This window comes from Triturus cristatus, chromosome 7, assembly GCF_964204655.1.
Source record: "Triturus cristatus chromosome 7, aTriCri1.1, whole genome shotgun sequence".
Classification (NCBI taxonomy): Eukaryota; Metazoa; Chordata; class Amphibia; order Caudata; family Salamandridae; genus Triturus; species Triturus cristatus.
In genome coordinates this window covers 914,471,666-914,486,566 of record NC_140590.1, presented here as the reverse complement: position 1 = coordinate 914,486,566, position 14,901 = coordinate 914,471,666, and the positions used below count along the sequence as shown (strand labels likewise).

The window sequence follows — 14,901 nt, the reverse complement described above, 5'->3', positions numbered from 1 at the left end:
ATTTATAACTGTTCTATATAGTGGTGATCTAACCTGGGCAGGCTTAAGGATACATCAGAAAGGACCTTGAGGACAAATATAAGTTAAGGTTCACAGAGAGTAATTCTGAGCACAACACAACACCTAAAAATATGAAACATTCACCTTTAAAGATAGATTAACATGTGACACAGTCAAAAGGGGTTCACAAGGTGTTCTGTTCTTTTCATTATGGAAACGCCATATTGGTAAAAATGTAAAACCTTCCCAATACTAGGGGATGTTCAGAGGAATAGATATTAAAGAATACAAAACACAGAAAGAGAGGCAAATTTGAATGACACAAACATTTGCATACCCATTTATGCACAATCTTTCTCCCTGACCGGTCGAAAGGGCCAGTGAGAGATGAAACAGAAGATGCCTTTGACTTCCACTCACCTGGGATGTTTTCACCACTGTCTTGCCAAAGGAACAGGATTTAATAAATGGCAAACGCCACTCCCCCCAGTTTAATAGCAACATGGAGTGATGATTTATTGCTCAAACTATAATAGCTCCCAGTCACTGATATGATTGATCACTAGATGTTTACTTTAAAAATATGATCTCTCAAGATCTCCTGTTTTGAAACATGATAGCACTCACGACGTGGAGTTTTTTAAAAAAAGCGATTTCTTAAAAGATCTAAATTTAATAGCTCACAATATTTCATGAACTCACAAGATATTCGGATGTGAAATTTGAAACCTCCGAACATCTCCAATTTTGCAATATGACCACCCAAATAATGTCCAGTTTTAAAACATAATAGTTGTTATCATCAGTTCTGAAAGAGATAACATAATGACCAGTTTAGGAATAGTTTAATCGGCAAGTTCCACTCTGAAAATATGATGGCTCTGAAAGCGTCCAATGTTTTTAACATGACAACTCCTCTATGTTGAGTTCTGACACATGAACACTAAAACAACATTTCTAGTTCTTGTCAAGATAGCTCACAAGAACTACGTGTCCTCTTCTTTGAGGCTTCGGTTTAATATTTAGCTGCTTGCGGATAAGTGTTACTGTGATTTTAAGCTTTAGAGACAAGGATGAGGCTTGATGTCAGTGGTAACCATTTTACCTAACCCATATCCCTCTTCTAGGCATTTGGCCCAGAATCCCTTTGTCTGCGACTGCCATCTGAAATGGCTGGCTGATTACCTACAGGACAACCCGATTGAAACGAGTGGGGCCCGGTGCAGTAGCCCCCGCCGCCTGGCCAACAAAAGAATCAGTCAGATCAAAAGCAAGAAGTTTCGCTGCTCAGGTAATTCATTTATCCTCGCCATACTAGGCCTTCCATTCAGAAACAAGCGGCTCCAGCGGGCCAGCTAATCGGATCTGCAGGACAAGGCTGCTGTAATGGACATCATGCAGCATCTTTGGAAATTACATTTTGGAAATTGGGTTAGACGTTTTCAGAAAACCAATTATGTTATGGATTGAGACAGGGGAGCGGAGTCTGTGCTTTGTCCTTATCCTGGTGCTCCTGTTTAAATGTTAGACTTGATTGCTCGATTAGTCTATTTTCCAAGGCCTTGCCGAGCGGGGTCAAAGGGCCTGTTCCGTTTTGAAGAGCAGAGATCTAACCAAAGTCAAAATCCAATAGTTTTTTAATGTAGATGATTCATATCTCAGAAGAGATGGAAAACTGACATCTGCCTCCACAAATCTTCATGGTTCAAACACAGCAAATAAAGGCCTGATTGTATAATGAGGAATCCATTTGGGTTTGACATGGTTGCTCAGCGGGGAGTGGCACTCGGTATAGGAGAAATGGAGGGCGGATGTGAGAGAGAAAGAATGTGTGTGTGAAATAGAACTTGTCTGTGTAAGTATACTTCAAATACCTCTATGCATCTATGAGTGAACATGTGTTAAACATACGTTTATACCTGCATGAATGTTTGTGGGTTTGTTCTGGAGAGAGGGCGTGCCTTTGTACATGTGTGCATCCCTGTAAGGGGTTAGCTAAGTTTGTGTTTGTATACCTACATGTGTAGATACATGAGTTAACCTCTCTGTGCCTTTATTGGAGTGAATACTTTAGCCTAAGTGTGAGTACCAGTGTACAAGTATGTGTGAATACCAGTATATATGTATATGATGTTTGAGAGAGTAATTTAAAACCATTTCAAGGGTACAGCATGGCGTATCCTAATGATGAAATTTAAGACACCTGCTGTTTGCTCCCCTCACTCCCTGGTGCCCAAACAACAGGAACACATTTTTAACAGACAAAGGCCTTCAATCTGAGTGCCCTGGAGGTGATGTGCTGCTTGTGGTACTCAGTGAAGGCTGATTCTCCTGGGGTTGGAATGTCAAGTGCAATGAATGAAACCTATTGCAAGTCTTCCAGTAGCAATGGAGATTAACATGTGGATGTTGGCGTTTTGGTGTTTTTTGCACCACCGTCCTCCTGTCCCTGCATTTACCCCTCCTTTTGATCCACAAAATGTTGGCAGTTTTAACTTGCTAAAATGTACCAGAGGTAAGCTCATAGCGGTGAGATGTTGTTGCATCCTGTAAACTCCGCACAACTTGAACCTGTGACACCTGTGGAAACCGGTCTGCGCTCGGATCGCACACCAATGCTAGTAATCTAGGCCTTCCACCCCCAGAAGCCCATGCCCCAGTATATTCTATGGCCTCGTTTGCATATTGATTGCACTGCAGGGGGCCAATGTTTCAGTCGGCTCAGTGCTCGCCACTGCACGCGCTGCTCTGCACTCTGCTAGAACAGCGCATCAGATTGTAGTGCTTGCTCCTTCAAGCACCTTCAGCTAAGATGATGCCGTACCTTCGAAGCCATGTGGCTGTGGGCACGTGCACCATCAGTAAACACCGCCCTGCTTTCAACCACTAATGTATTATTTACATACACCTGCTTGCGTTGGTTAGGCAAACATGGGCATGTTTGTTTGACGCTATATTTATTGGTTGTGTCAAGTAATGTACTCTGCTGGGTGTCTTTACCAATGCAGGGTTCATCTGGGGCCAGGGAAATCATTCCTAAGCCACAACTAAGACGGGGTCCCACACACCCGTTACAAGGAAAGCGCTGCTCAAGTTTCAGCCCCCGTTCCATTGCCACGCAAGTCCTTGCGTCATGTGCCCAAGTTTTACAAATGGTAGTATAGCAGAGTATAAATTGATGAAAGGGACAACTATTTACTGTCTCTACCATAGCAAGTGAGGGCGGGGTGCTTGCGAATGTGAGAAATGCAGCGCAATATCCGCCAGGGGCGTTACACAGGCCCCCGCAGCCCCCGCGATGCGGGGGTGGGGGGGGGGGCAAGCTGCAAGGACTCAGGACTGTGAGTTCCATATTAAATATGGAGTGGGGGGCCCTTCGTGTACTTTGAAGGGGGGCCCCCTCAACTTTCGTTACGCCAGTGATATCCGCTGAAAGTAACTCTTCTCGCTGGTGGAAATGGGTTCAATTATAATATTTTTTTATAATAAAATGCTTGTAACATGGCCTACGCCTCTCCTCATATGTCAAGCCCAATTCGTGTGTAACATCGCGGGTGTAATACAAGCCCCCAGCAGCCCAGTGGCACCAGCAGGGACCCCAACCCTTCTGGGTGCCTTACTAAGCACAAAACGTGCGAATATTTCTGAGACATTGGAGACTCGTGACCCCTTCTCGCATTCTGCTGGGCCCATCATTTTGGGCCTGCCCACAAACACTTCACTCCAGCCGGCACCACGCACAAACTCTATTCTTAGTAGGAAAAGCTTTTAGTATGCATTAGGAAGAAAAATGGCTCCGGATGATGGAAGACCTTACTGAATGTTTTAATAAAAATGCATTCCAAATTTTGCCGTTCTCCGCTGAAAAATGTGAGGAGTTGTGCTCCCGAGGGTGGAAGATTGATGGCCGCGGACCCGGAAGGAGCTTAGGCCAGGACGGCAGCGAGGCAAACGGCTGCCACGCGCTCAGCATTTGTTCCTGAGCACTCAGCAGTCTAGACCCCAGTTTTATTTCCTTCTACCCGCGCAGAGTAATAGGCCGCGTTTGTCTGATCATGAAAAAGATGAGCCTCGTTTATTTAAAGAGACCAAACTCATGAGCGCGTGACTGCCGCCGCGAGTCATCAGATTAATAAAGAAGCCTGCCGCGCCATACAGATTCTGCTTTTACTTATTTTCACTTATTTGAGATTGCTGGTCCTCCCTGGGAGCGCTTCAGTACCACAAATCTCTTGAAAGACAGTGAACGTATGAATTCACTTCTGTTTTTATCCAATCATTTTTATTGAACACTAGTGCGGTCATTAACTACGACAGTCTCCAGATGAAGGGGTAGATATTCGAACTTTTTGTGCTAGTGATGCTAACCCAGCACAAAATGTTTTTTTACCAATTTACTTTGCAGCGCAAAACTTGCTTTGCATTGGAAAGTACCCTACAAGTAACGCATAGCAGCGCAAAGCCTTGCTTTGCTTTGCTTAGCTCCAAGTGGGCATTACATGGGTGGTACATGGCATTCCCATGCAACCACCAATGCCTTTTGACGCAAAACCCTTTCTACAAACAATTGTACACAGGGTTTAGCACCAAAAGTTAACTGCATCTGAAAGCAGGCATTAAGAGGAGAAATGTTTTCATTTCTCCTTTCTATTCCTACTTTGCTTGCGTGACGCACTGTGCAGTACACATACAAAGTGGGAAATGTGTTTCAACTTGTCTAGGCATAGTATTTTCATAGTATTTTGTATAGGAATGGTAGAGTTTTTTTTTTTTTTATATAGTGCGAACTTGACCCAAATCCAATCAGGTATCATAGCGCTTTACATAGCACCAGTTACGTTACATGAGGACACACATTCAATTTTTGGTAACCTTGTACAAAACCTTTGCTAAATTCAGACACGCGCTAAAGTGTGTTCCTGGTGCACAGCAGCTTAAATCAGCGCCGGCGCTAGGCAGAGGGGCGGAGAGAGCCATATCTCTGTAGATGTGGCGCTCTCTTGTTCCCTCTCTGTCACGCTACGCAACGCAGCATTTTTGCATGCTGCGCAGCATTGCGTGACTTCTTTGAAAATCTACCCTAAAGTCTTGATCTCTTTTGGTACACTTAGTACGTGAAAAAATTGTTTGCTACAATTACAGCACACTTTGGGTCCGATACACAAATCCATAGTGTGATCGTAAAAGCAAATTTACGATCGAAAAAGTCTGGCTCTATGCCTCTAATGTGTTCACAAAAGGTGACCTTGAAGGCATATATCCATGTACGCAGCATATCACACTGTCGTGTAATACCTCGTAGTAGCAGATCCTCAACAAGGAGGACAGAAAGGGCAGGTCAAGGAAATATTTGCCATGTAAGTTTCCGACAGTCTATAAAAAACTTATTTGTGTGAGCATTCACAAGTTCCTACGACCAATTTATACCTTGGAATCGTTTGTAATTTTACACCATTCAAGGGCAGCATTCAATCAAGTTCCAGGATGGAAAAGGGGAATTGAACATAAAAAAATGTTGAGGGGTGCAGGTGAATACATTTCTCAACGCAGAAAAATGTTTTCCCCCTGAGAGAAAAAAGAAACAAAATGTGGTAATACACAGCGGTGCTGCCTTTCTTCAAAGCAAAGTTGTACTATACGTACAGTAATGCCTGCTTATAACAAGTAATATGTCTTAACCTGGCACACATTTGGAAAACTGCAACTGGCAAGTTTTGTGACGTGATTTTTTTATGCAAATTTAAGAGAGCTTAAGAGTATATGTTTAGGGGTCATTTTACAGAAAGTGCCCTGATGGTGCAGCAGACCTTTGTGCATCCCCGGGGCACTTTGGTGTTACAGAAGGGGCCGCAGATGCTTCTGCAGCCCCTTCTGTCATACAGATAGCACTGGTGCACATGTAGCGCCAGCACTATCTCAAGAGGGTGTTGTCTTATTTGCATGGGAGCGTAGCCACATGCAAATGAGGGAAACTCTACACCTCTCCGCCTGCACCACATTATGAATGCAGACGCAAAGAGAACGCCTTCGGCCCCCTGGTTTAGTGAGGAGCTGAGAGTGTTGCGCTCAGCTCGTCGGCAGGCTGAGAGAAGTTGGCGCAGGTCCTACCTAGAAATAGACAAAAAAGCTTTAAAATTAATTCAAGCTCAATACAAGCAGGCTATCAGGGAGGCCAAATCGCAATTCTACGCAAACTCCATTTTGCAGGCATCTAATGGAACTAAGGCCCTCTTCAACATTGTAAGGGATCTTAGTAATCCTGGATGTTTGACTAATAGAGTCCAGCCATCACAAAATCTGTGTAACGAAGTTGCCACTTTTTTCATTGACAAAGTTATAAAAATCGTGGGTGGGTTTGACCAGAGTGTAATTGAAATTCCTCTGATTACTGAAGATATCAGGAAGGATACCTCTCTGAAATATTTCCAACCCCCCACGGAGGACTCCTTTAGTAGCATAGCTCGGGAGATATCGTCCGGTTCACCCTTGGATCCCCTGCCTCACAAGATCTGGAAGGAGTATGGCCCCGACTTATTCCCGGGTCTGTGGCAAATTTGTTACCAATCCTTGAATGAAGGAGTGGTACCAGATTGCTGGAAGCAGGCGATAGTCACCCCCCTGCTGAAAAAACCGTCCTTAGATCCAACAATGCCAGTTAATTTCCGTCCCATATCTCTTTTACCGTTTCCTATCAAAATCTTGGAAAAGATGGTTAGCAAATCCCTGTCAAGTTACCTGGAAGGAAACCATCTTTTGGACAGGGACCAGTTTGGATTCCGGCCAGGGCATGGGACGGAAACTGCTCTAACAACCGTGTTGGATAAACTTCGAATGCGAGCCGACAGTGGAAATTCCTCAGTACTGGTGCTGTTGGCTATGTCGGCCGCATTCGACACGGTTAGTCATGCGGTACTGCTGGCAAGACTGGAAGGACTGGGGGTGAAGGGCTGTGCCTTGAAATGGTTACAATCCTATTTGGCAGATCGCCAACAGGCAATCACTTTGACGCCATTTGCCTCCCCTTGGGCCCCGGTATGCCATGGAGTACCCCAGGGCTCGGCAATCAGTCCGATCCTTTTCAATGTTTACCTAGGGCCCTTGATCCCCATAATAAAATCTTATGGGATTGAAGTGGTCAATTATGCGGACGATATTCAACTGCTGTTCTCCACTGAAGGAGAGCATGCAGTCTCCATGAGCTCTTTTCAGGCATGTATGAGGCGGGTCTCAGACTGGTTGAAGGCCAACTCGTTACAGTTGAACGCCGGGAAAACTGAGTTATTGCACTGCTTTGCAGCAAAAATGCCTAAACATCTTATGGGCGAGTTCAGGCTCAGGCCAGAGGACGCCCCATAGCTGCAGCAAAAACAGTTCGCAATCTGGGGGTCATGATGGACGAGGACCTTCAGATGCAATCTCAGGCCAACAAAACAATCAGCACCTGTATTTCCCTGATGAGAGCGCTTCGTCAAATTCTCCCGCTGCTTCCAAGCGAGACCAGGTCCCTAGTAGCTCAGAGCGTGATTCTGAGTAGTCTGGACTACTGTAATTCCTTGTATCTGGGTGCTCCCCAATACATTGTGCAGGGATTGCAAAGAGTCCAGTCTATGGCAACTAAACTTGCCCTCAGGAGACAGTGTGGCTCATCGGTGACGCTGGCACTGAGGGATCTACATTGGCTACCTGTTAAAGACAGAATCTGCTTCAAGTCCCTGGTCATGGTCTATAAAGCCTTACATAATATGGGTCCGCTACCTGTACGAGAGCGATTCTCTTGGTATGAACCAAAAAGACTCCTTCGGTCCACTAGCCAAAGTCTGGCATCCATTGCCAGAGTAAAACTGGCAAGGATGGGAGGAAGGCCCTTTGGCACGGCGGCAGCATGCCTCTGGAATAAGATCCCCCAAGGTTTGAGACAGGCCGAATCTCTATTGGGCTTTAGGAAAGACCTTAAGACCTGGCTATTTGCCAGGAATAGGTAGCAACACTTCTGACTAGTGGTTGTTCGTTCTACATGCTTATGTCATCACGGTCTCTAAGCGCCAGGATACCCGTGGGGTGATAGTTGCGCTATACAAAAAATGTATACAATACAATACAATACAAGCTGTCAGGAAGCGCGCTGAAAGGGTGCCAGAAAAAGGGGGCACACTTTCATGGTAGCCCTGATGGCAACCCTCTCAACGGGGGAAAAGGGATCCTATGGACTCCCCAGACATCCCTTGCAGGCGGGTTCAGTCAATCACTTCACTCGCCTGCAAAGTGGTCTGTAATCCCTCCTTAAAGTGCAGGCAGATTGCCACCTGCACACTGAAACACAGAGCGGCTTTGAATCAGCCGTTCCATCCAGGGCAGCACGAGTTCACAGCTGCCCTAGGGCCAGTGCATTCACTCTAATGGGGTGGACTTCACATTTTTGCGCACAACGCGCCTATCTAAAGGTGTGCCATGGCGCAAACAGGAAAGGTACGCCCTATGTGTAATAGGTCCTCTGGTGTACCTTTGGGAATCTTCTTTGGAAATCGGACCCTCTACAAGTGTGAACATCCCAACCTTGTACACGGTCACAGGCCATCAATTTAAAGGTAGGGAAAATGCATCGGCAAGTAAAGATGGAACTGCTAAACATAAACAGTGGTTATTTGGATGCTTCACTATATTCAAAGGATTAATATATGCCTATACTAGTAGAGCAAAACTCTAGAATCCCTCACTCTCTTTAAATCTGTTGTCTAACCATGGATACAGTGGTAAGGATAGCAGTATAATAATTCCAGTCTGCTGGTGAAAAGGAGCTGCCTGGATACCTGTGGACCATCTGGTTTTCAGATGAGGCGTGCTCCGTGTTTTAACGGCTGTTCTATATAAGAATTTGGTCTGGTAACCTTTGATGAATTCTGACAGGCTGGGCTCATTTTTTACATAAGTTACACCTAATCCTACCAATCTGTTTCCTACTTGCCTAAAGCATGCAGTCCTGGCTGCTCTGCTTGCACATGGCACCTGCAAAGAACATAACTGACAGGTCATTAACCTATCTTGGTTCTTTCAAGAAAAGTGAATCAAGATGATATAATCTGTGGAATGCATATTGCGAAGCATGACAACCAGATGTACCCAAAGGTTCACACGGTGAAGGGGGACTTCTTTTGGGCTCTATCCCTTTCTTTCCCCAATCTTGCCCATTTTATTCAGTGGTCAGATGGGCACATACAGAACAAATTACATTTGACAGAAACAAGTAAGTCCTCAAAAACAGCACCTTGTTGAACAGCCCATGAACATTTCCAGCTCACAGATGAAAATATCAAGTTAAAAACATCATATTGATATCTCCAAAATCCTGCCTCATGGCAAAGTCTCAGTTTCCATTTTAACAGATTGGCTTTTTAATTTGCTCAGCTCCCCACTTAGTTCTTGTGGCATCCTGCGCCCACTTTCCCTCACCATTCCCAAGGTCTTAATGGATTGTGTACTGAGGAGGGAGACACAGATCTCAGTTTTTGTGGACTGAGACGTAAAAGAAACCATATAGACGCTTGAGGTAACAATGTCTGTCCTGTTATTTTAAACAGATTATTAAATTGTAAACATGACATTGAATATTGGCACGGCACCTTATGTATGCACAATGAAAAATCCCACATAAAAGCCGCACACAATGATAAGCTGCAATAAGATATATCTGGACTCAATATCCACCAGCGGCATCACATCCAAGACAGCTGGGCTCAGATACTCACTGTTTTTTACTGGCAATACTGAAACTTAATTTAAAAACTGTAGAACAACAGTAATTCCCTCTGAATCACTTGCTAGTAAATAACATTTCTTTAGTATTAAAGAATCAGGGAAATATTATTCATTTTTATCCGTGATGTGTCATTATATAACATTAAGTAATCCACAGCTCACATAGACCTTGTAATAGAACAATGTAATCACAATAATTTAAATGATTATAAAACAATCCATGACATATAAATAATGGTCATTGCTCTAAACAAGTTACTACATACCCTATGTCATGGCATAGTGCATGTCAACAAGTGCAAAAGTGCACAAAACACACTGAAGTGTACAGGATTCTGCCTGTTTTACAATATTTGGCCTATCAATAATGATATTCTACAATAAAGGCTACAAACTATGGCCACAACTTTTTTTCTTGGTGTTTTGACCTCTTATGGTACTAATTTGCCCAGAGTCTTCATCAGGACAGGTAACTACATAGAACCCTCTATCTGATTTCATCAGGCATGATGAGGGTATAATACTGTAAAAAGGTCTAGGAAATTTCTAGAAAAAAACTTTTCAAGTGGTTTAAAAGTCACCACTAATAGTGCACACAAATCCTTGTACTAATGTAATCAGGCTCTGGACCAGGTTCAGCACTGTGCTCCTAAATACAGTTTCTGAAGCAGTTGCTGAATGTGAATAATTTTCAGGAAAACAACTAAAATCATTTAATAACTCTAGCTTGTTAAATTCATATAAGTTTCCATCAAATATTTTTTGCTACGAAGATGTTTTTGTACTTATATAGCCCACTTTATTTTTGCGATGTAAACAACTGAGGGTCATACACAACGAGAAAGCTCCATCTGCCAGGAATTAGGAATGTCCATTCCACCAGTACACCTGTCACACTCAAATGTCACTGTGTGTCATAGACAACATGATACTACCTTTATGGAGGAGAGAGATCTGGCTGGGGGCCGTAGATCATTAGCTTACATAGATAATATTTCAGAAAGACCTTTCCTCAGTGGGCAGGCTGGTTATTAGCCCAGCGAATCATTCAAATGGCCTGTGTGGTTTTTAATTAAACTTTATCCTTGATCTCACAGTTAGTTTTGGTAATACAAAAGAGAGAATTATAGCTACCAGATCACTTGCCGTTTTTAGGTCGAGCATTTGAGACCTATTGTATATACTTCAGTAGATACTTATATGTGTATGTACTTTGTGGGCTCTGGAGATCAGCCCTAGGACTTGTCTGCTTCCACTTACGGCCTTTTTTGTGTTCAACTGCCTCTAGTTAACTGTCTTGATAGAAAACGACCAGTAGAGGTAAAAAAATACCAGAATTGCTTTCAGCTGAGGGAATTTCTTTATTTTATTTTTCTGGCAACAGCCTCTATTTAACTTTCCTGATAGAAAACGACCAGAAGAGGTCAGTAAAATACCAGAATCACTTTAGCATTCTCTAGATTCCAGTCCATAGAAATTGTCTTCCACGAGCACCCGTAGACAATATTTTTTTCAAATCTTGTATTTTGAGTGATATGACCACCAAAGGCCCTGATTTTATATTAAACACAGAGCTTTGGACTATACCATTTCCTGCTAATAGGCAATATTTCTCTCCATGTGTTCCCATACCTCCATGTTAAAGAACAGTAGATGTTTCAGCACCCAGGCTAATGTGCTGCATAGCTAAATACATACAAGGTCCCAAAGTCGAGACCAATTGCATTGCAAATGCTTGTTATAAAATTATTTCAGTTCATGACTATGTTCAATTTAAATAACGTTAATACTCTTTGATTGGCCTGCCAGAGACAATACTGGGCAGAGCTCAGACTATGCCGACTTTATTGTCTATATTGATAATAGGTAAGAAGAACTGGGAACCGTAATTGATGTTATGCCTGAAACGCTGTACTTCACATAATAAGAAAGCCTGCATGAGGCCACCTACATCAATATCACTACCCTTAGCCGCATTGGAAAAACCGAGGCAGAAGAGATGGCGGAGAGTGTTAGTCTACAGTGACTCTCAAATTGTTCTATATCCTGGTGACAGAGCAGCTCTCAAGATTCTAAAGGCATTGCTGAGCCCGATTCTTGCCCGTGTGGCTTTGGCAGAGTGGCAGAAACTATTTTAATGCAACTTAAAATGACCTTACCTGGTTGGGTGGAGGAATTGTTCCTGCTTATGAGATAATGGGTTATAACTTGCAATAGCTAGTGTTCCGACATGTTTTTGACATTTCTAAGTGGATTGTCAGACAGACATGTCACCTGCAAGTGATGGAATGTGTGGTATTCCTGTGATTTTTGTAATCTTAATGGGGCCTATAACTCCGCCTACAACCCCAATCAGCACCAGGAATAAGGCCTTAGGAAGGGTAAATTCACCTGGACCACAAAATGGAGACATTATAACCCTCACCTAAAAAGAAACAGTAATAATCTAATGAACAATATCTAACAATATAAACCATGTCCAAGCTCACAATTGTTATCCAATGTATTCCTACCCTTGCCTATGTTCTGTTTCAAGTTTCAGAGTAAACGTTTTGCAGTGTGCACTGTTACCCTAGGAAGTTTCCTGGTACTTAGCCTGGAATCAAAACACCCACCTTGCTAGAGAAGAGAGTGAATTAAATGTGTATTAGGCACTAAAGGTTGATACATCTTTACTGCAGAGTAATAAAATATTTTCTATACTCATAAATGGAAGGCTGGTAGTTACATTTTACCTTTTAGTGGAAGGTGTTTCCACAGGTTCTGAACCTGATATGTAAAACAATATGCCTTCCAATCTCGTTAAGCGTATACAAGGTACCTGGAGAAGCTTCCTTGATCATGATCTAAGCAAAGCGGGAGGCAGGTGTCCAGCAACTTTAGCCTGAAGAAAAGATGGACCAGCTTTGTTTTTGGAACAGTTTGCTACACAATGGAAACCTTATCGACCTGTCAAATGTTTGGGTATATGCTCCCTAGCTGGCAACAGCAGTAGCTGACACGATGCTGCATTCTGCATATGTAATCCCATAGTTCACACTCGGCACACAAATAATGTAAATACGTTGGCAAAAATATTCCTTTTAGATAATCATACTGCCAAGAATACGTCAATTAAATACATATAACAGATTGTTATAGAAGATAATGTTCTTGTAATACATCTGCTCCAGTTATAACATGTTTATATTTAACATACTGTACTTTAAGTTATCTGTATCAACTATTGTGTGTTTACAACATTAAATAATGAATATAGAGAAACAAACAGGACATATAATCTATGTGGCTTTCCACTGCACACTTTGGGTTGCTAATTAATCACTGCCATACCCTTTTTTTTTTTAAACCATTTTTATTGCGTGAAATTACGTATACAATGCAGAGCTCTGTGCCCCAGAGTCTAACTGCCACCTTTTACAATACGAAAAATAAATCTTTTGACATTTAATATACATATTTTGCAAAAAGCAATAAAAAGATAAACAAACCTCCCCCCATGCACTGTCCATGCACCATATACTAAGCAACAAGTACCCACTCACTGCATCACTGACTATTCCCACTTAAACCCTTCATTCCCTACACCACTGCCCCACCTAATTAACCCAAAATAGCCGCATTTCCCATAGAGATGGGCTCAATGTAGAGGCCTCTATAGTCTGCCCATCTCTTCCAGATCTTAAAATGCTTTGTCGGACACCCCCGGGCTTTGAAATAGGAGCCTCCAGGTCCATATTAAAATCAAGGCCGTTTTTCCATGCTGATACTGAGGGCGGGGCCTCTGCCTTCCAGTACCGTGCTATGTCACGTTTTGCAAGTGTAAAACCCAATAACATAATAGGGCGCTTATGAATAACTGCCATACCCTTTGAACAGAAAAATGCCTATTATTTTGTACTAGGAACTTTGATGTGTTTTCTGGAATCCCTGAGTTCTTTATTGCTTGAATATTTACATATTGTAATTTGATCGTGCCCTTTGAGTGTGTTCCATGAACATACTTTAAGGCTTCATAGTGGGCGTGCCAGGTTCCGTATAAGAGGAGGCAAGGCATCAGTGAAAGGTAGGCTAGACATAAAGGTGTAGGACTTCAATTCTGAGAGGATATGTTTACTTCTGGGCTCAGCTTGCTTATTAAGCCTGGATGTGAGATTAATGTATTATTAGTGAGATGCATCTCATGCAATATATTAGTCTAAATTCAACCTAGCTTGGAGAATCATTGCAAAATATTTGCATCTACCTACCACATGTTGTTGATGTCACAGTTTTTCATGGATTACATTAACGTTTTCTTGCTTGCTTAGACATGATCTGGAAATGTAAGCACAATACTGGTGTCACAGACACAGCAATAGAATATTATTTTTCTAAACATATTTTTTGTTATTTAAATAAATTTATGACTCATATTTTATGATTTAAATGCACGTTTTCCTCACCCGATGGTATTATAGCAATTAAACTAATTTTTATTTATGCTTAAATGTACATAATCCTTCTTTCTAGGAATTGAGCACAATTCCGTTTTACCTTTCCATTAAGGCATGCCGACAACTCTTCTTTTTCTCAGGTCAACACTCTATGTGATTCAAGACTTTATATGAAATATACTTTGTTGCATGTATTTCAAAACTATCCATATGGCAAATAAAAATGTAAAGTTGCTCCTATTGCAGGGGTGTCCTGTGTTGGTCCATGGTAATGTGTGGCTTCAGTCTGGATGCCTTAAACACTTGCTGTGGATCCAGTCCTCATTGACAAAAAGAAGGGCACCCATGATATAGTTCTTAATTAATATCATCTACCCCAGTCCAGTTTGGATAGAGAGGAGAATGAGGCGCACCAGATAAAATTACTTACTTAAGGTCACTTACTGTGGACAAGCGGGTATGTGTGGTCTTGTGGTTCTAAAATCCACATCTTAATTCCTCAAATACATCTTCTCGCTTTGTGCTTTTCCGAGGCAGACCAACCAGGGAATCCAAACTGAGGCAGAAAAACGACATATTATTTCTGGATGTGGTAATTTTTCTGGAGAAATGTAATATATTCCTTTTTGGTACTTTTATGTTCTCTCCTATCACATTTAAACTAAAGTCTCCTTTTGCTTCCTTATTCTCATATTGTTCACCTTCATTTCAA

At 42.3% G+C, this 14,901-nt stretch overlaps 1 protein-coding gene across 2 annotated transcripts in view; it reads left to right on the top strand.

Moving 5' to 3' along the window:
• SLIT3 (slit guidance ligand 3) overlaps positions 1-14,901 on the top strand; it is a 1,010,870-nt gene that overhangs the window by 763,624 nt on the left and 232,345 nt on the right. For both annotated transcript variants that reach the window (XM_085617848.1, XM_085617849.1), the window contains one exon: positions 1,128-1,291. In XM_085617848.1, coding sequence (XP_085473974.1) covers positions 1,128-1,291 — 164 coding nt within the window. The remainder of the gene's footprint in view (positions 1-1,127; positions 1,292-14,901) is intronic.